Source organism: Haliotis rubra, unplaced genomic scaffold, assembly GCF_003918875.1.
Source record: "Haliotis rubra isolate DU_JTF1 unplaced genomic scaffold, ASM391887v1 Scf714, whole genome shotgun sequence".
Taxonomy (NCBI): domain Eukaryota; kingdom Metazoa; phylum Mollusca; class Gastropoda; order Lepetellida; family Haliotidae; genus Haliotis; species Haliotis rubra.
The window spans coordinates 379,704-404,381 of NW_025767429.1; the positions used below are offsets into that span (position 1 = coordinate 379,704).

A 24,678-nucleotide genomic window follows, 5' to 3' on the forward strand; every position below is an offset into this window, starting at 1 on the left:
GCTACTGGCGGCGTGTATAAGTTTATCAATGTTACCAGCCGTCTCATTGTGCAGGAAATGAGTGAGTTTTGTTTTTAATGTTCATTGTTTAACGCCAACCTCAGCATCTGTCTATCTGTAAATAATTGAGTCAATCACACAATTCAGTAACTGATAACATGAGCGTGAATCTGTGAAACTGGGATACGATGACATGTGCCAACCAACTCAGCGAGCCTTACCACCGGACAAGCATGGGTTGTTGAAGACCAGTTCTGTATTAGTCAGTTACATGGTGGCTCTAGATCTCAGCTTACTGTCATTTGGAATCTCGAAATCCACAAACCGAGGAACATAACCGTTGCCAAGCGGTTTCGAACCCCAAAGACAGATTTCTGAAATTATGGCGCCTTAGTAACTGAGTGCCACCGGTTTTGTAAAAGAATGAGCGACTCATGATTCTGTGATTGTTTCAGCCAATGGACTTGACTGTGACTTCGAGAACCAGTTGTGCGGCTGGACACAAGGGACAAAGGACAAGTTTGATTGGACGATTAAATCAGGACCTCCAAGCCGAGGCTATAAAGGTCCGCAGATGGACCACACACTTCAAACAGGTAAAGTCCCACCAACTGTCGCACAGCCAGCCAACAGCATTTACAACAGTTTAAACATTTTACTTTATATATCCGCTGAACTGGCACACAGGGAGATGAAAAGAAAGTACTAAAGAAAGAACCACTTAGAAACATCCGAAAGTACATTACTCCAGAATCAGCTCAGGCTTTCTTTGTGAGGCATTTTCGGAAGTTGTAATGATGATGGGAAACCAAGTTCTATGGATAAACGTCTTGATTGCAATGAGGTGAGGTGAGGTGAAATTGGGTTTAACGTCGTGCTTGAGAATATTTCGCTCATATGACGACGTGCATGCGTGTGTATGTGTATGTGCGGCTGCTTGTACTAGCCCAGACTTAAGCTGGTTTTATAGTGCTAGCCCACTGAGATACCATGCCGCAGTGAAGCATGAATACCCCACTCAGACACATTATTCTGACTCCGAGCCGACCAGTCCTTGATGTACCCATTAATGCCGAGCGCCAGGCAGGGACCAACAAGTACCATATTTTAACGTCTTTTGGTATGACGCGGTCGGGATCGGCGACGTTTCGGTGTAGATACTAACACTGCTATCAAGCAGGTAATACAAATAGTTGAAAACAAGGAGAATATATACATAGCTGCATAGTGAGTATATACAATTGACAAGGTTGATGTACATTGCATTGCTAAATATTGATTTGAGCAGAGTAGGTTGGTTGTGATTGGAACTTGGTTTTCCTTCATCAGCTCAGAATCCCGATCCACAAAATGTTCGTAGCGCTACGACATTCGTAAACCTATGATCAACTATAGAGTTACGATAGGTCGTAACGTTACGAACTCTTTCTGGATCGTGACCCAGGTACTTTTCAGGTGTCTTGTCTCATCTCGATTAGATGTCTATAATGTTCACCTTGTAGTTCTTAACAAAGCGGGGCGGTGGGGTAGCCTAATGGTTAAATAATGTTAAAATTTGTATAGCGCCTGAATCCAAGGTTTGCTCTAAGGCGCTTGGTCGAATGCTCTGTGGAAAAGAACTGTTTTAGTTCTTTTTTGAATGGAATTATGTCTGACAAGTTTTTCAAGTTTTCAGGTAGTTGGTTCCATAACAGAGGACCTGCTTTGGCGAAAGCTCTATCGCCATAACTCGCTCTGCGGGTAGAGGGCACTACTGCTTGTTTTAAAGAGGCTGATCTCAGGGTTCGTGATGGCTGATACCATGACACTAGTTCAGTCAGGTATTCTGGAGCTTGGTTGTGAAGGGCCTTGTGCACAAACACCAACACCTTGAAGACAATTCTTTGTCTGATTGGCAGCCAATGCAGTGTACGTAATGTTGGCGTTATGTGTTCATATTTGCCTGCACCAGTGATGAGTCTTGCTGCTGCATTTTGAACTCTGGTGAGTTTGTTGAGAGTTTGCTCCGATATGCCAAACATCAGGGAGTTGCAATAGTCCAATCGTGAGATGACCAGTGCTTGGACTAATGACTGGATAGCTGATCTGTCAATGAAGTGCTTGATTTGGCTGATGTTTCTCAGATGGAAAAAGGCAGATTTACAGACAGTGTCTGCATGCCGATCCATACTCAGGGAGGAGTCAAAGATAACTCCGAGGTTTCGAGCTTGATCACTTGGTGATATTGTGCTGTCTCCTATCTTTAAGGTTGGGAAATCCATTTTCCCTGATAGAGACCTTGGCCTCAGGATCAAAAGTTCTGTCTTGTCATTGTTCAACTTCAGATAGTTGGTAGACATCCAACATCTTATGTCGTCGATAGCTTTACTCATTAATGCAAATGTCGACTCAGCAGATGATATTTGCAGAGGCTTGAAGCCTAGGTACAACTGTGTGTCGTCTGCATAAAGGTGAAACGATAGGTTATGCCGTCTTGCAATGTCCCCTACAGGCAGTGTATATACAGTAAACAAGACAGGTCCAAGGACCGAGCCTTGGGGAACTCCGTATCTAAGTTTATGCCTTTGTGATTTACATCCATCTATTGTCACTGACTGGTAGCGGCCAGAAAGAAAGGATTCAAACCAGTCCAAAGCTGTGCTGCTGATTCCAATCCTTGATTCCAGTAATAGAAGCAGTATGGAATGATCAATAGTGTCAAACGCAGCAGATTGATCTAATAAAACCAGTATTGCAGCACCCTGTGAATCCACAACATTTAGTAAGTCATTCTGAACTCGTAAAAGCGCCGATTCAGTGCTATGTCTGCGCTTGTAGGCAGATTGCATTGCTTCACCCAAGTTGTTATGTTTCATGTGATCGCTGAGCCTTGATGCGACAACTCTTTCGATGACCGTTAAAGCGTTGGCTCGTCACGCTGAAGACCTGGGTTCGAATCCCCACATGGGTACAATGTGTGAAGCTCATTTCTGGTGTCCCCCGCCGTGATGTTGCTGGAATATTGCTAAAAGCGGCGTAAAACCAAACTCAGTCAGTCTTAACAAAGCCCAGCTTTACAAACTGCACAATATCGTGAAAACAGCTACTCACGTTGTGTCTAAAATATTTAAGTGTGATCACATAACTGCTATTCTCAAATCTCTACATTGGGTTCCTATTGCATCTCGTATTGACTTTAATATTTGTAAAGGCTGTAACTCGAAGGATTTGTTATATAAGGGTTACATATATTCTACATTTATGTTATACGTTCTACACTTGCAGATAGTGGTCATTACATTTACCTTGATCCTAAGTTCGCCAGTGCAGAAACTGCGTGGTTGATGTCGCCGCTGTTGGAGGCCAACACCATCTACTGCCTCGACTTCTGGTACTACATGGACGGCCAAAACATCGGCAGTCTGCGGATCCGGAGAATGGTATGGGGAATATAGGGGTATTACTGCTCTGTTAGTTTCACGTTTGTAAATTGGTGATAAATACCCGAAAACTTGGATCCGGAGCTGTAATGGTGCCTGTGGAAAGATCACGGGTCACAAATCTATTGAAGTTCAGCAACGTTGACGGAAAATCCATGGATGGGTGACCGTGTTTGGAGCTTGACTCCTGAGAGTTTTACAACGAAGCACACGTGGATTTGTTCAAATATGCATGTGTTCACCCAGCAGTGAATGGGTACCTGATGGGATGAGATGGTCATATGGCTGTTATGAGTTTGTTATGAGGTTGTAGTTCGCTCTGTTCCATTGACCGGCGTAATAATGCCAGTGTTTTGAGCATACACCTTGAACACTTCTATTTTAGATAAATCCGAACTGCTGGATCTCTCGTAAAATCTCCAACATTATCATGAATATTATTTATTTGTTGCAATTTTCCCGCTATATGACGGCAATCGGTAATTCACCGAGCCTGGACCAATTAATCCAGTGATAGGCAGAAAGAGCGTCGATCGAAGCAATTGTTATACGATGACATGTGTCGACCTGGGCCCCATTCCTCAAGGCGATCGTAGCGCTACGACAGTCGTAAGTCTATGTTAAAGTATAGGAGTTACGATCAACTTAGCGCTACGATCGCCTTGAGGAACGGGGCCCTGATCACCCGATCCGATTTGTCGCAATTTCTTCATGTATCTGAGACATCTCTCAGAATAAAGGAATCGTGCTGGGATCTTCAGAGCTCTTTCTAGTCACCTCTTGTACGACGAACAGTTAGTATTCGGAGTTCTACCATGGATCTTAAAATTGTATATTGAAAATACAACGTCTTGATTATTCTGTGAAACAGATACCATATGTCACTATAGCTGTGGACATTACATGAACGAACCACTGAATCAGTGATGACACTCGGTGTTCGCCATAAGGGTAATCACGTCCTGTCCTAACGATAACACCCGCCTTACGCACAATTTACATGAATAAGTGACTTTAGTTTTACGCCGCTTCTCGCAATACTTTAGCAACATCACGGCGGGGGACATAAGAAACGAACGAACGGGTTAACTTCTAGGAACCATACCTAATTTGCATGAAAAGGTAAGTGTTTATTGCCTGACGCTGCCCACAGTGCCATTACAGAATAACATAATAACACACCAGGTTGTCCTATACTGTAACTCCTCTACCTAGGTGTTCAGCGTCCCAGTGGATACAGTGGAAGAGATGGACGCTGATGCCGGAGTTGGCTGGCACCACACCAGAATGAACGTCGCCAGCTACTGGACGCAGTACAACCTCAACATCGAGGGCGTCAGGGGAACGGCGTTCAACTCCTACATCGCCATTGACGATGTAAAAATCTTCAAGGGCGCCTGTAATAAAACACCCTAACTGTCACGGCGATGTTTGCAACTACACCAGCCGTGCAACAATGGAAACTTAACGTGTTCTGTGATTATTGAAAGGGCTTCCTGTGATGCATGATAAAACAAGGTGGGAATGTATTCACAGATACACAAACGGATACATTCTCACACAGACACCTAGACGTACACACACAGAGACAGAGTGAGAGAGAGAGAGAGAGAGAGAGAGAGAGAGAGAGAGAGAGAGAGAGAGAGAGAGAGAGAGAGAGAGAGAGAGAGAGAGGGAGGGAGAGAGAAAGAGAGAGAGGGAGAGAGAGACATCCAGACGCAGACACACACACCCAGATACAGGCACACACACGCACGCTTACAGACGCACGCACGCACCACTATTGGAACAATGTCGGAGACGCGCACACGCACACCTCTATTCAGAATAAGGCCTGGCCGTCGGAGACACACATAGTTTACAACCAGTAAACATCTACAATATAGTTACCATCCAGTATCGACTTTGTAAACAGACTGTAACAACAGTTCCCAATCAGTTCTAGAGATATAACTGACCTCCTTTCATCCAAGAATGGATCCGCGAAGATCCGGGTTAGAATTTATCTTCAGTAACCCATTTTAGTCATCATCATCACTTGCGTAGATCGATACTCATGATGTTGATCACGGGTTTGTCCGGTCCAGACTCGATGATGAACACGCCGACGTTAAACAGCTGGAATGCTACTTTTACGGCTAATAATTGCCGTGACAAGAGATTTAAGATTCCCCTTTGAACCAGCAAAATATAACACAGACCAGTCTAAAATATTCAATAATATATTGAACAAACAATGAGCAAGCAACAATGAGGGAGAAAACAGATATTTAGTACAATGCAATTGAGTCATAAATCTAAAGTAATGGGTCACAAACATGAAATATTAACTCACCAGAGCCTTGGCATTTACAACGACAGCAGATATTCTAATTGAAGGCAGTTTACAATGTCAGTAGACAATCGGTCTTGACGATGTTGACAGACAGACGACGACGGCAGGCAGGTGACGGCCGAAAGTTGTACACAACTCCAGTGATATGAAAAGTCTCGTGTAATTCCGTGTGTGTCAAACACAACAACCAGTCTTTATATAAACTGACACAGTGTCCAGAACTTTCTTTATCCACTCAGAACATTCATGAATCACGTTGAACATGCGGCATGACAAAATAAAATAAACAAGCCAAGGGTAGGCAACTCTGGAGCGTGCCGCTAAAAAATACTATTGCCACTGACCATACATGATGCAAGATGTGAGCCGCAACCCACACTCAAAACTTTACACATTGTGACCGATAATAACTATCACTTAATCAATGATAATACAAATTACAAAAAACACTCTCGTAACACTACTGACAAACAAACAAACATGACGCTATCCGATTCCAGCTTGCAAGATCTCACGCATAACCTACACACATGGTAAAATTGTGTTTCTCGGCTTTCTCGGGTAATTTATGCCCTGATCGGATGTAACAAAATCTCTGTCCTTTGTATACATTTTAAATACCAGGTTAGCTGGATCTTTCTTTGTTAGATAAACCCCGGTAAATGCTAAATATTTATTGCCATCTGAGGTTAATTTCTGTAATTGTTAAACAAATCAGACAAAAATATACATGAATGAATGGAATATATTCACACAGTACGTTCCTCTCTCACGCTGATATTCTGGGGTTGAAAGCAGGCTGAAGCAGACAGGTACCTTGCACTCAGAGATGGTTGACAACATCGATATATGAATTATGGTTAATTTATTATTTTGTGTGTGTTATTAATGAAATAACAGGAGGTTTGGTGGAGCGTGTTTAATATCAACGTAGCATGCAATGTAATCTGTTATTTTGCACAATCCCTATATGTCCTAATATTGGCACAGTGTATAAGGAGTCAGTCATATATTGCTGAGAGAAGTATATGGCTAAACATTTTCTGTGTCTGGGTAAAGTCCGTAGATGCACTTATCTGAGCTTGAAACGACAAAGCCCGAAGTCTTTAATATAAATATAAATATATATTATTTTTTATGTTTGTCCTGAAACACGCCTTCAAGGTCCGTGTGGAACACACGGAACACCGGGAACACGTGTGACAACATGAATACATTTGGTCAGAATAATCTAGGTGTTGGCTTGCTACCTTATCTTGAGGCCACAGGTGGCAGCGTTCCTATCGTTGTCGCGCTTCATTACTATAGTCTGTTTCTTATAAGTGTGTAAACGGTGCGATCGGCGTGGCAATCACACAAAACCTATGTTGTACTGAATGCTTCATGACGGAGAATCCAAAGCATCACTCAGTTCAAATGATGGGTTCTTGAGTCAATAAATATGACGGTATTTTTGTAAGGCGCACTTAGAGTTAGAGTTGTTTTGAATTTAAATGATCTGATTTGAATCAGATTCACTTATTGGTTAGTTTCTCACTCACACACACACACACACGCACGCACGCACGCACACATACTGTCTCACACACAAACACTCAGACTCACTCACCCTTATTATCATACACTCACACACTCACACACACACACTCGCACACAGGCAGACACACACTCCCACATCCGCCCCTACACAATTGCTCGTCACTCAGTGCGGTAGATTCACGTGATCGACTCTGCTGACTTATTGTGACGGTTTAATTCGATGCCACTTTCGCGAACAAAACCATAGAGAAGACTTCACCTTCTTTGACGATAACGGTACAGATTAGCCGGACAATTTGATAATGATTCGAACGTATTGTCTCGGGTTGGTGAGTATTTCACTTAAACACACTTTATTTCACAACGCCATGCATATTCAGTACTGCATCGATCTTATAACCATGGCAACATGCTTGATTATATCTCGGACCATTACCATATATAGTCAGTGTCATTTGTCTATCAAATGTGTTCCTTGTTCCTAAACGCCGATCGGCCTTGTGGTCTCATGACCGAAATTTCATGAGAAGAGTTGCTTCCCTTACTTGTGCCAGTAACCTATAATCGGGGGTCCGCGTCCTAGTTTCGCTCTGATTTGATTTCTAGGTTCGTCTAGCAAATACCTGTGTTCCTTCATGCGTAAAACAAGTGACGCCTTAGACATCCATCACTTCCGGTTCCCCTCTCTCGTCAAGCTGACACGATGTGATATAACTCGAACACTGGTCCAAATGACGTTAAATAAACTCACTCACTCACTCATGTTGCAGGTGGGGTGTCTCTGGGTAGGCTGTTTGGTTGTGTACCTGACAGTGAGGCAGAACAGTGATGAGAGCCTCGACAGGACATCAAGAGAGACCAGTGATGAAGATGGTTCGGGTACAGTATCTTGTACAGTGCTGCAGGCCAGTGTATTAGACTAACATCTAGTCTGTGAAATGAACATATTTTACAGAAAAAGCGGTTCCTAAATTATATTCATATAATAAGATGAAGAGGAGCCCAGACACTCCTGAAACTGTGGCAATCTAGAATGATGTATTCTACATTTGAATGGGTTTTTCTTGGATACATCATTCTTCAGGGTCTCTGTGACAGACTAGCCAGTGTGTGTCATTGTTACATTTCAAAGTGGATTAAGATACAGATGCTTTGCCCTTGTGGTTATTACATGGCTAGGAGGAGTATAATGGCATGACACTGATATCTAATACTGTCAATAGTGAAACGGGGAAAATGTCTCAGATTATTCAGCAGTGTATGGGTACCCGGTAGAATATGGTGCAAGGGTTGAACTCTGGTGATGGAAAATGCGCATGTAGGAGAATGTTAGAATTTGTTGATTAATAACGATGATGATGATGATGATGATGATGATGATGATGATAATGATGATAGTGGGGATGGTCAATGATTATGGTGGTGGTGGAAATGATGATGATGAAGATGATGATGAAGAAGACGATGATGATGGTGATTTCATGAAATAAGTTACACAATTAACCAAATCATGTTTTCTAATTTTTTCAATCTATATTGCACTCTTGATATAAAAAACGATTAAAAAAACTACGGGTATTACGATAATGATGATGATGGCGATGTTATATGTACCCTACCTTCAGGCCCGTCATCTGAGCTGGTGGGTGGTTCCTACCCCTGGGAAGGTCGGGTATTCGTCAGGGGTCAGGATGGTAAATACGGCGCCATGTGCAGCTCCTACGTCACCACACAGGACCTCACCGTAGTCTGCAGGAGCATCTTTCCAAATGAGTGAGTGATGACTGTGAAAACTTAAAATTACATACAGATTTCAGAATCACTGAAGGATTATGCTGACTTTGACCATACAATATACATTTGTCTGACAATGTTTGGCTGATTGTTTCACATAATTATAGCGAAATACTTTAGCAAAGTCATCAGTCAACACAATTATGTTTAAGTATAACATTTACAACTTCAATGCCAAAGAACATGCAGTATTGACCAATCAGATTCCACAAGGCTTAAAGATCTAAATAGCTATGAAAATTCTATGAACGGACCGCTGAAATTCAGTCCTGACCCCAACTCGACCTTCATCCACTTACATTCGACATTGGAGTTGAAGGTCATTTGGATCTGAAACGCCACGCCCATATACCAATAATACGAATTAATCGTGATCGTTATTGTTAGCGTATAATCGATATCGTGATCGAAGCAATAAACATACCCCATAAAGATAACGACCGAAAATATACAAATTAAGCTCGTTACATCGAGTCAATGCCTGTTTCATAAAATACCATTGCATAACTTTCACTTGAAGTAGCGTATTGTAGTTAATTATTTAGGTAAACAAAACTGTGTTTCGTGTGTTTCGTCTGCGTGTAGCATTTCATGAAAAGAACACAATGGAAACGTAACATTTTGATGATATGTCATAGTCTATACGAATAATTATCCGGGAGTCCCAAACAAGTCTGATGTACTTTGGCAAATCTAGTTTTCAACTGTATCATGTACTTACGGCATCCATGTCATTGAAAGGTTCACCGAAAATATTTGTTCGTATCTTGCAACAGTATCATGCATTTTTGTCTGAGTGCAGTGTGTGGTCTCTCGACAGGCTAGTCAAGGGCTACAGCAGTCCAGTGACAGCCTTTGGCGGGAGTTTAGAAAATAACGTTATGGCCAACGCCCCCGTTGCTATGGCACCGAATCTGACATACTTCAATGTCCAGGGGATGATCAACTGGGTTGATAAATCTGTCTGCGTTCGGGGTCAAGCCGCCGTCAACTGCCAAGGTCAGTCGGGGTCAAGGACACAATTTTAACCATTTATAAGCTCGGATACATCACCTTTCTTTGTTTCATTTTTTTTGTTTGTTTCTTTCTTTATATATTCATTTATTTATTTACATCCCGCAATCGTGATACTTTATATCCTTTATGTCCAAAACACATCACTTATGTGAACATGATGGTTTTAATCCTTTAAGACTAAGCATTCTAAAGTTTCCTGTTGAGAAGCAGTAAATGATCGTTTCATTCAGATACAATGTTTTTGAGTTTCTGATATTACCCAGCCAACACCCCTATGCGTCTTACGGGTGGCACCTCTCTGTACGCGGGTAGACTGGAGGTGTTTTCAAACTCCACGTGGGGCTCTGTGTGTAATGTCGGCTTCACCAGTCTGGATGCCCGAGTGGTCTGTGACAAGCTGGGATTCTGGTGAGTGAGTGAGTGAGTGAGCGAGGGATTGAGAGAGTGAGTGAGTGAGTGATAGAGTGGGTGGGTGAGTGAGTGAGTGAGTGAGTGATAGAGTGGGTGGGTGGGTGGGTGAGTAAGTGAGTGAGTGAGTGAGGATTACGATCGACATTTAACAGAATTAAAGGTACAGTCACGAGTCACGAAACGTAATCACAACGAACCTAGGATTCTCTGGCTATTATGAATAAGCAGATGTGTTATGCGGTTTTTTCTCCAATTTCTGAAAGCTTGAAAGCTTTACAAAAGAAAACAATCTACAAAGTTGTCAGAGCGCCGACTGAGCTCCAGTACATTTACTGCGTTAAGGTATATACTCGCCATTGTAAAATATGTCATATTACACATCAAACACACGAGGCATGTACGGCATGTATATGACTTCTTGATTCATAATACCCTGCATTACCGAGGATGAAGCTTCTGTTTAAGTAATATTCAATAAGCAACAATTGCGTTATAAACCCTTATGATCAGTAATTGAAAAAACAGCAATAACACTTCGAATTCATTCAAGCCGTTAGTTGGGACTATTTTGTTTATTTCCGCTTTACCATCCATGTACTCCCCTTCAACAAACAAATTGTTTCCCAGGAAATGATGTAGAAAAGTTAATCTTCTTCAGATTATTATAAACACAGTTCGCTGCATATGATAAATGTCCTAACATAATGTGTAAAACGTTTTACGGCCTCTGTATGTTTCCAGGCATGCAAATCCTTCTGTGGTGTCGGCGTCGTCGTACGGGACGTTTACAGGCCCTGTACACATGGAAAACGTTACATGCAGCGGAACTGAGCCGGACCTAGCGTTCTGCTCCTTTGACGGCGGCGACACGACGTGTAACCATACCACGGACGTCGGCATCAGCTGCCAGCCAGGGCTGTTGTGTGAGCGTTGTTTGTCTCGTGTTGACGCTTTGTTTGTTTGTTGCATGGCAACAGTCATCACTTTGTTTAATGAGTATTATGAGATTTATGATTTAAAATATCCACCAGACAAACCGGTGATTGATATAATGAACACCCCATATCACGACGACACAGTATTAAACAGGTCACCAATCACTAATAATATAATGTGTCCATTTATATAGCGCCATACTCCACACTCGCTAACAATCAAGACACAGCATATTATTTACCCCGGATAACCCCAGCTGCCTGTTAGGCGCTAGAAGATTATAGTCATATGACTTTTTCCACCGGGTACTCATATGACTTTTTCCACCGGGTACCCATTTTCCTGCCAGGTGAACAGAGACAATTTTGAACAAACTCACTTGCCTAAGGTGAGACCACATGTGTCACAAGTGCTTCGTTGTGGGGCAGGACTGAAGTCCTAGAAACTCTCAGGAGTCAAGCTGCCAAACACGGTCACCCATCCAAGGACTCTCCGAGCTCGACGCTGCTTAACTTCACCGATTTGTGACCTGAGCTTTGAGCACAGGACCACGCGCCACCGCACTGACCTTATCAGTTATCAGCTTTAACAACTTCCCTTCATAATAAAACTACAAATATGTAAGGGCTATGTTATTAGCTGAAGGTGGGATGATTAGTGTAAACATTTTAAAACTGATCAGACGAACACTTGGCAGAAAGTTCTGCAATTCAGATCGGCGTACTTTTAAGGGCCATCAGGTGTGAAGAACGAACGCTTGACCTGCTCGCCTACTGAATGCCCTGATAAAGACGGTGCCTATGTGATGACAGTCATATTGTACATGTAAAACAATGATTAAAAAATCAATTATTCATTACATTTGTGATCCAACTTAAAAGACGCAGCCATACAAAGTGTGACACTGTTTTCTTTAAACAAGTTTGTTTTCCCTTTCGTAGCCGTCTCGTACGTGCGTCTGACGGACGGGGTGCAGCCCTGGGAGGGACGGGTGGAGATGTTCAGCACCTACCGTCACACCTGGACGCCCGCCTGCAGCCACAGCTGGACCAGCATCAACTCCAAAGTGACGTGTACCAACCTGGGATATAGGTACGACATATTTGATTGTTTAACGCCCCGTGTGCGACATACACATCATGTTGGAAAGCGCACGTAAAATCTCCGAATCGTCATCATCATGTTTAGCGCTGTTCAGTAGTGGCCAGCGAGTCAGCGGCATGTAAGAAATCATATAGGGCTAGACGGTCCAGTGATTGATAGTATGAGCATCAACCCACGTACAATGACATTCAATCAAGCAAGTCTCCGAGCCTGACAAATCAATGCAACCTTTACGATAAACCTGGATCGCTCTGCGAGTCTCCATTAGGTCTCGAAATACTGTTTATTTCAGGAGGCACCACAAGGTGATCTACGCACTCAGGACGAGACATTGTAATAAATCGACATGTTTAACAGTCAACACGATCTGGGACTAGCTTAACATCGCGATCGTATAGCTTATCATTACAAGCATAGGTTGCTTTGTCGAGACTCCATTCTAGTCCGGACTGCGAAATGTGTATAAACTATGGAAGGGGTTGTCATTATCGTAATGTGGTCTTTGGTGCAAATTATTACGGAAGTAATTGTTTTCAAACTAAAGGAATTCGGAATAACGAGGTGCCACTAATGCTATACTTTACATCAGTTATACATTCATCGCTACTTGGCTACAATATTGCCAATGCGATGTAACATTTTAACTCACTCACTCAATCATACATTCATTTTATTTGTATATAGTGATTTTAGTGTTTTTATGTTCAAAATGTTGTGTTTATTTTGTTATTTTTTTTCATGAGTATATCCCCATGTGTCGTGAACGGAGGTGTCTATTGTGGTGCGTTGTTTCTTTCAATGAGTATGTACTTCATGTGTCGCGTGCGGCAGAGGAGACAGTTGTCTCATATGTTGTGTTGTTTCGTTCGATTAGTATATTCCCCATGACACGTACGGCGGAGGGTTGATGGGTCTGATTTGATCCGTTATGTGCTGTCTTCAGTATACTCCCCATGTGCCAGGTTCGGCGGAGGGTTGATGTTCCGTTACTTCTTTTCCTGAGTATAATCCCATTTATCAGGTACGGCGGAGGGTTGATGTTCCGTTACTTCTTTCCCTGAGTATACTCCCCACCTGTCAGGTACGGTGGATGGTTGATGTTCCGTTTCTTCTTTCCCTGAGTGTAATCCCATTTATCAGGTACGGCGGAGACTTGATGTTCCGTCACTTCTTTCCTTCCGAATCGTCATCAATATCATGTTTAGCGCTGTTCAGCAGTGGCCAGCGAGTCAGCGACATGAAAGAAACCATATAGGGACCAATGGGTCCAGAAGTGATTGATAGCTCTTAGCATCAACCCACGTACAATGACATTCAATCAAGCAAGTCTCCTTTGCCTGACAAATCAATGCAACCTTTACGATAAACCTGGACCGCTCTGCGAGTCTCCATTAGGGTCGCGAAATACTGTAATTTCAGGCGGCAATTCACAAAGCGATCTACGCACTTCAGACGCGAGAAATTGTAATAACAAAGCATGTTTAACAAAGTCACCACGTTCTGGGACTAGCTTTAACATCGTGATCGTATAGCTTATCTCTTTACAAACATAGGTTGCTTTGTCGAGACTCCATTCTAGAACTGGACTGAGAAATGTGTATAAACCATGGAAGGGTTGTCATTATCGTAATTTGGTCTTTGATGCAAATTATTACGGAAGTAATTGTTTTCAAACTAAAAGGAATTCGGAATAACGAGGTGCCACTAATGCTATATTCTTTACATCAGTTATACATTCATCGCTACTTCTTGGCTATTGCCAATGCGATGTAACATGTTAACTCACCTACTCAGTCATACATTCATTTTATTTGTATATAGTGTTTTAGTGGTTTTATGTTCAAAATGTTGTGTTTATTTTGTTTGTTTTTTCATGAGTATATCCCCATGTGTCGTGTGTGTAATGGAGGTGTCTATTGTTGTGCGTTGTTTCTCGATTAGTATATTCCCCATGACACGTACGGCGGAGGGTTGATGGGTCTGATGTGATCCGTTATGTGCTGTCTTCAGTATACTCCCCATGACACGTACGGCGGAGGGTTGATGGGTCTGATGTGATCCGTTATGTGCTGTCTTCAGTATATTCCCCATGACACGTACGGTGGAGGGTTGATGGGTCTGATGTGATCCGTTATGTGCTGTCTTCAGTATATTCCCCATGACACGTACGGGTGGAGGGTTGATGGGTCTGATGTGATCCGTTATGTGCTGTCTTCAGTATACTCCCCATGACACGTACGGCGGAGGGCTGATGGGTCTGATGTGATCCGTTAGGCTTGCTGTCTCTAGTATACTCCCCATGTGCCAGGTTCGGCGGAGGTTGATAGGTCTGATGTGATCCGTTATGTGCTGTCTTCAGTATACTCCCCATGTGACACATGTACGGCGGAGGTTGATGATGGGTCTGATGTGATCCGTTATGTGCCAGTCTTCAGTATACTCCCCATGACACGTACGGTGGAGGGTTGATGGGTCTGATGTGATCCGTTATGCGCCGTCTTCTGTATATTCCCATGACACGTAATACGGTGGAGGGTTGATGGGTCTGATGTGATCCGTTATGTGCTGGGCTCCTTCGCAGTATATTCCCTATGACACGTACGGCGGAGGGTTGATGGGTCTGATGTGATCCGTTATGTGCTGTCTTCAGTATACTCCCCATGTGCCAGGTACGGGGAGGGTTGATGTTCCGTTACTTCTTTCCCTGAGTATAACCACCATGTGCAAGGTACTGCGGAGTTTTTATGTTCCGTTACTTCTGACTTTATGTCAGGTACGGCGGAGCGGTGAAGAGTCCGATGCCGGAGGGAAGTTTACGAGTCCTCCTGAACCGCCTGACGTGTCACGGCAACGAGACGAACCTGGCCCAGTGCCCGGGCTACTGGATGAGACACAGTTATGACTGTGGAGTGTTCCCTCCTACCACCGCTGCTATAGACTGCTCAGGTAACCAAGCCACCCGCTGACAGTATATGTAGGCCTTGTTCCATCATGGGATTTCAGGGGCGGTGGTTAAAACATTCGCTCGTCGCGCCGAAGTCCCGCGTACAATGTGTGAAGCCAATTTCTGGTGTCCCTCGCTGTTGGAATTTTGCTAAAAGAAGCGTAAACTCCACTCACTCACCTCCTCCTCACTCACTCACTCACTCACCCACCGACCACTCACCTCACCACTCACTCACTCACCCACCCACCCACTCACTTCACTCACTCACTCACTCACTCACTCACTCACTCACTTACTCACTCACGCACTCACTCACTCACTCACTCTTCACTCACTCACTCAAATGTGATTTCAGCTATCAGCGGTAATACAGCCTTCACATTCGAAAGGTAAATGCTGCCAAATATTCAAAGCAACGCGATTTCGACAATTCGATCAAATTTACATCCCTTAGCCTTTCTAGGAGCTGGCAGGCCGTGATATAACTGTTCGGTGGAATATATATAAGTCCGACTCTGATCACACAACAAACTACATACACTCTTGCCAAGGACTCCATCATCCATACATGCCTGCCTTGGTTCCAGGTGGCATCAAAGTCCAGCTGACTGGTGGCACCAAGCCTCAGGAAGGTCTTGTGGAGATTCTACAATCTGGATCGTGGGCGGCCGTGGAAAACAGCTCCGTACAGACTGAAGAAGCCTCTGGCCCTGTGTGCCTCTGTTGGATACCCAGTGAGGACTCACCGTTTTGGCACCTGGATTTTGTTAGAGAAAATGGTTTTCGGATAACTTATCTCGACATGTATTTGCTTCACTTAAAGGCGAAGGGGCGGTGGGGGTATCCTAGTGGTTTAAGCGTTCGCTCGTCACACCGAAGACCCGGGTTCAAATCCCACATAGATACAATGTGTGAAACCCATTTCTGGTGTCCCCGCATGATATTGCTGGAATATATAGCTATACTCACTCAATCACTCTTAAAGGCAAAGTGACCGCCTCCGTGGTGTAGTGGTTAGAGCGTCCGCCCGGAGAGCGGAAGGTCGCGGGTTCGATCCCCAACCGCGTCATACCAAAAGACGTTAAAATATGGTACTTGTTGGTCCCTGCCTGGCGCTCGGCATTAATGGGTACAACAAGGACTGGTCGGCTCAGAGTATAATGTGTCTGAGTGGGGTATTCATGCTTCACTGCGGCATGGTATCTCAGTGGGCTAGCACTATAAATCCAGCTTAAGTCTGGGCTAGTAAACTCTGTCAAAAAAGAAACGCAACCCTGTATTTTAGAGATTTTGATCTGAAGTTTTAGGACGACACGGCATTTTTATTATTTAAGACAGAAGTCTGAAATTTGGCAGAATAATAACCCAGATGGGCATGTTCAAAATTGTCATTTCAAAAGTCATCTCACAGACACCAGTTTGTCACCAGGGGCGTCTTTCTCAGTAGCTCGTATGAGCACCACGCGCTGCAATCACTGCACGGCATCTCCTTGGACAAGAACGGATAAGACGCCGGATTCTTTCCTGGGGAATGGCTCTCCCTCCTCCTGCAGTGCAACGTCGAGCTGTTGCAGCGTCTGTGGCGGCGGCTGACGTTGACGTACGCGTCGATCCAGAGTATCCCACAGGTGTTCAATAGGGTTGAGGTCTGGTGGATTTAGAGGGTCATGGCACGACATTGACGTTGGAATTCTGCAGAAAGTTCATTTGTTGCACGTGCAGTATGAGGCCGGGCGTTGTCCCGTTGACAAATCTGTGTCTGTTGGTCAATAATCGGGAGAAGGTGAAGCTCTAACACGTGGTTGATGTAACGTTGGGCTGTCAGGTTCCCTGGAACGATCACCAAGTCTGATTTCTGGTTGTATGAGATGGTTCCCCAAACCATGACGCTTTCTCCGCCAAATCTGTCCACCTGTCGGACGCAGATGGGCGCAAAACGTTTATGACGTCTCCTATACAGACGCTGTCTTCCGTCGTGACGTTGCAAAAAGAAAACGTGATTCATCAGAAAACCAGATTCGCCTCCAGTTTTGTAAAGTCCGTATCCTTACGTTTGTTGCACCACCTGGAGTCGTCGGCGTCGATGTAGGGGCGTAGTACAGGTCCAACAACTGGTCTGCAGGCACGTAAACCCGCTTCTTTCAGACGGTTCCTAATCGTTTGAGCTGACACTCTCCTCAAACCTGGTATTTGTGTGGCAGTCACGGTTGGTAGGGCATGCCGATATGTCAGGTACGGCGGAGCGGTGAAGAGTCCGATGCCGGAGGGAAGTTTACGAGTCCTCCTGAACCGCCTGACGTGTCACGGCAACGAGACGAACCTGGCCCAGTGCCCGGGCTACTGGATGAGACACAGTTATGACTGTGGAGTGTTCCCTCCTACCACCGCTGCTATAGACTGCTCAGGTAACCAAGCCACCCACTGACAGTATATGTAGGCCTTGTTCCATCATGGGATTTCAGGGGCGGTGGTTAAAACATTCGCTCGTCGCGCCGAAGTCCCGCGTACAATGTGTGAAGCCAATTTCTGGTGTCCCTCGCTGTTGGAATTTTGCTAAAAGAAGCGTAAAACACTCACTCACTCACTCACTCACTCACTCACTCACTCACTCACGCACTCACGCACGCACGCACGCACGCACGCACGCACGCACGCACGCTCACTCACTCACTCACTCACTCACTCACTCACTCACTCAAATGTGATTTCAGCTATCAGCGGTAATACAGCCTTCACATTCGAAAGGTAAATGCTGCCAAATATTCAAAGCAACGCGATTTCGACAATTCGATCAAATTTACATCCCTTAGCCTTTCTAGGAGCTGACAGGCCGTGATATAACTGTTCTGTGGAATGTTTAGTCCGACTCTGATCACACTTACAACAAACTACATACACTCTTGCCAAGGACTCCATCATCCATACATGCATGCCTTGGTTCCAGGTGGCATCAAAGTCCAGCTGACTGGTGGCACCAAGCCTCAGGAAGGTCTTGTGGAGATTCTACAATCTGGATCGTGGGCGGCCGTGGAAAACAGCTCCGTTCAGACCGAAGAAGCCTCTGCCCTGTGTGCTTCTGTTGGATACCAGTGAGGACACACCGTTTTGGCACCTGGGTTTTGTTAGAGAAAATGGTTTTTCGGATAACTTATCTCGACATGTATTTGCTTCTCTTGAAGGCGAAGGGGCGGTGGGGTATCGTAGTGGTTTAGGCGTTCGCTCGTCACACCGAAGACCCGGGTTCATTTCGCAACATATATACAATGCGTGAAACCCATTTCTGGTGTCCCCCGCATAATATTGCTGGAATATATAGCTATACTCCACTCACCACTCTTAAAGGCAAAGTGACCGCCTCCGTGGTGTAGTGGTCAGAGCGTCCGCCCCAGCTTAAGTCTGGGCTAGTACAAGCAGCCACACATACACATACACACGCATGCACTCGTCATATGAGCGAAAAATATTCTCAAGCACGACGTAAAACCCAATTTCACCTTAAAGGCAAAGTAGGAAACGCATTTTTGTAAACGACAATACCAGAGAATAAGAAATCTCCATTAACTACCGAAACATATTCTTTTGGGTTAAAGTGATGGAAATTCTGTGAATAAAGCAATGTATAACAGATTGGTACATACAGATGACGCATATTTCAGGAACACCAAGCCACAGGTGTTGCCTGGCAACACGTTCGGGAGAGGCACCAACAGAACCATCTCCACGTTATCGTGCTCAGGAGCGAGGCAGCACGTAGCACAGTGTACCATCTCCGCTCCAGTCGTCAACACCAAGTCCGTCCATGCCGCAATACGGTGTTTCAGTGAGTTAGGGTTTTTATCAGATTCCTTTAGGGGCAAGCAATCTGTGCTCAGAGGGACACGGGTGGTCGACTTACTTGTGGAAAGGGACGGTGGTGTAGCCTGGTGGTGAAAGAGTTCGCGAAAATTCGGGTTCGATTCCTCACATGGGTACAATGTGTGAAGATCATTTCTGGTGTTCCTGCATTAAATTACTGGAATGTTACTGAGTAATTGAATAAACACCAGGCACAAGCATATATCAACCCACAAGAACACATGCACACTAACGCACACATACACATATCATGTGTGTAGAACTTTATTGATCATACTCCTAAGGGGGCGGTGGGGTAGCCTTGTGGTTAAAGCGTTAGCTCGTCACGCCGAATACCTGGACTCGATTCCCCACATGGGTACTATGTGTGAAGCATATTTCTGGTGCCCCAAGCGGCGTAAAACTAAACTCACTCATACTAGTGGTTAAAGCGTTCGCTCGTCACGCCGACTACTCCTTGGGTTCCACTGTGTTCGTTTCTTCCCAGGTTGCGGAGACACCTACACATCGGAGTCGGGCAGCATTCCTTCTCCCGGGTACCCAGGCAGCGCCTCCGACAACACTGACTGTCTGTACCGCATCAGCCCCAAGGGTCCAGCTCAGCGCTACAAGCTCTGGTTTACAAATTTCAAACTGTCGGCCAATGACCTGATAGAGGTACAGTACAGACACATCCGTGAAGATCCGGGTTAGAATTGGTCTTCAACAACCCATGCTTGTCGTAAGACGCGACTAACGGGATCGGGTGGTCAGGCATGTAGGCCCGGGTGATGCATTAATCACTGTGTTCCAGACACGATTATTTATAGACCCCGTCATACAACTGCACAATTGCTGAGTGCAGCGTTAAACAACAAACGAGCGGTGGGGTAGCCTAAACAACAAACCCGGGTTCGAAACATGGGTACAATGTAGGAAGCAAGCGACATGTCGGACCTTCGCTTATACTATTCTTAAAAAAGAATTATCATCCTTTTCATATAAACAACTGTCCCTCATCCATCTTGGGTTTGTTGCACAGATCAAGGAAGATCCCTTGTCATCGCCTGTTGGCGTCTACAAAGGCGGCGCCGTGCCGGGAGTACATCTCTTCAACAAGGACATCTACATCAGGTTCAAGTCCCAGTGTTGTGGGGCAAGGACGTTTTACATCAGATGGGAAGGTAAGGACATAACTTTATATACTCTGGGACATCGTTCCTTTTAGAAACGCAGCAATGAACAATCTCACCGGCTCAGGATATGTATGCAATATGCGGAGGTATTAATATAGTTAATATTCATGAATTATAAAGAATGTTGGATGTAGCATATAACCCTAGCGAGGTGGTTGAATACAAAAGTAAAAATGATTGTAACAATAATCCAAAGGCGCAAATTAGAAGAGGGACGGGTTTTCCATTGTGAATGCAGCCTTTCTGACAATGAGGGCATACAGAAGGCAGAAATTTTGGGGAGTCTTCATATGTTTCGGAAAATTCTTGGTGGCTTCGAAGAGATCCTGTAAATATCTGTTCGGTGTCTGGGTTGTGTATAGAGAAGGCAAAAGTACTGAAGCTGGTGATAAGGCTCATAATATTAATGAACTGACGTACAAATGAAACTACACACCCTGTGTTTTGTCAGCACGTACCCTACGTTTGTAACCCGTAAGTCACAATAAAAACACTTTCAAAAATATTTACGTCGTTTCTAGGAATGTCATCCCAAACCACCAGGTGTATACTTTCTTTTTTACGTCAGTTTATGTTCCTGTCTCCTCAACCAGTGTTAAGTTGACATTTGCGGAAAAAACTATTGCATTTGTGTATATTTTTCCACGACGTCACTCGATTAATCTATCAATTCAATCCTGCAGCTGTGACCTTGGAGAGCACGGTGTCCTTGACCTGCTCCGACGCCGCGATGAACATCAAGGTCAACATCACGCAACTAAGATGGCTGTACCCTGATACAAATCCCGCCTACATCTCGCTGGTTAACGAGGGCTGCACGGGATCTTACGCTGGAGACACTTGGAGCATCAATAACCCCCATTCCCAGTGCTACACCAACAGAGCGGTAAGTGGTGAGGAATAATGAACGGGGAAAGCGTGGTTGTATTGGTCTGAAGCAGAATAGGATCAGAGCTATGAGGAATTACTGTCTTTCCGTAAACTAAAGGCATTATCAAAGTTTCGAGCAGGTTATTCTCCATATTATCCTTGTCTTTACAAGAAAATGCACAATACAAATAACAAAGAAACGTTATTGACGTCAACATGACGTCACACATTGATAACATCACATTGTCAATGTGTGACGTCATGAACAATGTATGACGTAATATCGTACTATTCATAACAAAGAAGCAATATATACTCATATCGCTCTATCACATAAATCAAAGTTGTACATTGAAAATGTCTAAATAACTGACACTTATAAATACTTGATTTCTCTCTAACTAGAGGTAATATTACGCTGTAATATTTATGCCGCGCATAACTAATTAACGGTAACAGGTACAATTAGCAAAGGGAGAATACTCTCCAGGTTTTCCTTCGCTGTGCCAGTTAACTGAAGCCAGGTGTCAAATCGTTGAATTCGAATTATAATTATTATATTAGAAACATAAAGGTTCGCACCAGTGCCAACTCTTAAAGATTTTTAATAGGAAGTATTTTTTTCACGCAGGTCTCCCATTTGAAATAAGGACACGGGACGTGTATATATGAGGATGAGTTGTATTTCTGCAGATTGACCCGACGTACGTGACGTACCGTAACGCCCTGATCTACAAGGAGATTGGTAGTGGTCCCATCGTCAGGGAACATCGATGGAGGGTGGACATGGAGTGTGCCTTTGTCAGGGAGAGAAAGGTCAGTTTTCCTTCCTTCGTCCTTCCCCCCCCCCCCTCTCTGTCTCTTTCCCCTCTCTCTCCCTCTCCCTCCTTCTCTTTCTCCCTCCCTCTCTCTCTGTGGTGTGCTTTGTGTTCTTGGTGCAATGAGATAGAACCGTTGAAAAATATTAGTTGTGACTTCTAAATCTCTTCTCTTCTCTTCGATTCCTCCAGATCAGCCAGCAGTACAGCGTCAACAACGAGTTCAACTACCTCCGGAATCTGTCATCTGATTACTCGGCCGAAATCCACCTGTACAACGACTCCACGCTCAGCACCGAGATGAGGTTTGATCCAATCAGAGCCAAGCTTGGAGATGACCTTTACGTCAAGGTCAACCTGAAGGGCAACTGGAACGTCTCTATGAGGTTACAGAACTGTGTCGGCAAACCAGATCCAAATTCAACTATAACATACGCATTGGTGCGTTATGGGTAAGTTGAAGATCTCAATGTTTCGTCAGATCTTGCAACACTATAGATTACATGAAGATGAGAAACTACTTTCAAAGTGATTTATGAAGAAGTTGTAGAAGAAAACGCCAACAAGTCACTAAAATACAGAAGTCCGTACCCATAGAAAGTGTCATAACTACCTGGGTAAACGATGAAGTGTTGTCCGATATGGCTCGCTGACACTGACCAGGAAGTTAAAAAGGCTAACATTTAAAGTTTAAACTTTTTGTACAGTAAATTCACCTGTAGTGTAGTAAGACTCCAAGTGGAAAAGTTTTGTCGAGGAAGTCATTTCCACATTACATGGTGGTGACGACTTTCATTACATGTTTGTAAAAGTCAAAATCAATTTCTGAATATTTTGCCAATGTTTCACAAAGGGTCCCTTTGTCGCTACTTCAACGCTGATTGGGGCGGTAGGGTAGCTGTAGTGGTTCAAGACGTTGGCTCGTCACGCCGAAGACACGGGTTCGATTCCCCACATGGGCACAATGTGTTAAGCCCATTTCTGGTGTCCCCCTCCGTGATATAGCTGGAATATTGCTAAAAGCGGCGTGAAACTAAACTCAGTCAGTCAAGGCTGATTCTGCCAAACACTGGATGTTGTACTTTGCAGGTGCTCGTCGGACAAGGAAACTCACGTCGTGTTCGAGGACCCTACCACCACACTGTTCCACTTCAAGGCATTTGAGTTCTACGCCGGGTACAGCACAGTCTATCTCTCCTGTGACGTCAAATTCTGTACACCAGGTGACGTCACTAGCGCGTGCAACTGGAAGTGCAACACCCTGGTCAGCAAACGCCACATCTCCAACATGGTGGGCACGGACTATACCGTGTCAAAACGGCTTCAGATTGTGTGAAATTGGCTCTCATTTTCAGTACGTGAAATAAAGATACGATAAAAGCTATCCAGGGTTCAGGAATGTTTGTGGTGCACGTTTACAGGTGCCACAGGGAATATATTTACTGTTGTACAATAACTGCTCTTGGCAGGAAAACTTAAACAGAATGTGATATGATTAATATCTTATATTCTTTACCCACAATTGAGAAAACAAATCAATATTTTAAAATCGAAGAAGATCAGTCCCAGATAATGAACAGTCACGAGCATCAGCAAAAACAGATTTCAATATTCGAAGAATAGCAAGTATTGGTAAGACAAGCAATTGTTGCAGACGGGATTTGGTGCTTGACAAAATCAGTACCGATATCCATAGACAATGAACAAACACGTAATCTAATCATAAACACTTTAAAACAGCCCTATCTTATAAACTGGGTGAGTGGGATTAATTGTACGCCGCTTTTAGCAATATTCTTTGAAATTGTTTACTTCCACTGATTATTATGATTGTTATGATACTGTAGTATCATCCTCTGTGCAGTGCCCCCTGGTGGTCAGGCGCGCCGACTTGGTTGACACATGTCATCGGTTCCTAAACGCGTAGATCGATGCTTATGCTGTTGATCACTGGCTTTCTGGTCCAGACTCAATTATTTGCAGACCGCCGCCATATAGCTGGAATATTGCTGAATGCGGCGTAAAACTAAACTCCGGTGCTTCTGAAACACAACAGGGCGTTGGTGGAGCATAATGGTTACAGCGGGTTGGGGGTTCTATGCAATAGCCCCAGGCTGATCGTGACTGTTCCAGAACCCAACCAAATACGAAGTCATGCTCGTACCAGTGGGCTGCTCCCATCCACTGTGGAATCGGACTACCTGATAGTCGATCATCAAAACTGTACGTAGGTAGGGTACGTTGAGGGCCTGATTTTAGTTAAAAAAACTCGAATCGAGTTGCTTTGTGGAGACGATACTGGTGAGACTGGGTTGACCTGATGAGGTGAGGTGAGGTGAGGTGAGGTGAGGTGAGGTGAGGTGAGGTGAGGTGAGGTGAAATGGGGTTTAACGTCGCAATCAAGAATATTTCGCTTATATGGCGATGTGCATGTGTGTGTATGTGTGGCTGCTTGTAC

The 24,678-nt window shown here is 44.2% G+C and overlaps 1 protein-coding gene across 2 annotated transcripts; it reads left to right on the forward strand.

The window, feature by feature from the left end:
- The first annotated feature begins 7,549 nt into the window (after positions 1–7,549).
- Positions 7,550–23,604, forward strand: LOC124259228 (deleted in malignant brain tumors 1 protein-like). Of its 2 annotated transcripts, XR_006893781.1 has the most exons (11): positions 7,550–7,622; positions 8,064–8,172; positions 8,919–9,066; positions 9,908–10,086; positions 10,368–10,512; positions 11,257–11,438; positions 12,393–12,543; positions 15,329–15,501; positions 16,090–16,236; positions 19,159–19,322; positions 19,845–19,947. XR_006893781.1 is itself a non-coding variant. In XM_046693340.1 (9 exons), the coding sequence occupies exons 1-9, from the start codon at positions 17,760–17,762 to the stop codon at positions 23,554–23,556; spliced, it is 1,602 nt and encodes a 533-aa protein (XP_046549296.1). In that variant the 5' UTR covers positions 17,731–17,759; the 3' UTR covers positions 23,557–23,604. The 2 variants fall into 2 exon arrangements, 1 of the variants encoding a protein (XP_046549296.1); XM_046693340.1 differs by lacking the exons at positions 7,550–7,622; positions 8,064–8,172; positions 8,919–9,066; ... (4 more) ...; positions 15,329–15,501; positions 16,090–16,236 and adding exons at positions 17,731–17,907; positions 18,447–18,591; positions 20,379–20,520; ... (2 more) ...; positions 22,413–22,672; positions 23,310–23,604 and having other exon boundaries at positions 19,845–20,014.
- Positions 23,605–24,678: the final 1,074 nt, after the last annotated feature.

Coding starts and splice junctions, on each gene's coding strand:
- LOC124259228 (XM_046693340.1), top strand. CDS start 17,760: ATGCCGGAGGGAAGTTTACGAGTCCTCCTGAACCGCCTGACGTGTCAC. Junction 18,592..19,158: donor TGTGCTTCTGTTGGATACCA/GTGAGGACACAC, acceptor CGCATATTTCAG/GAACACCAAGCCACAGGTGT. Junction 20,521..21,215: donor GTTTTACATCAGATGGGAAG/GTAAGGACATAA, acceptor TCAATCCTGCAG/CTGTGACCTTGGAGAGCACG.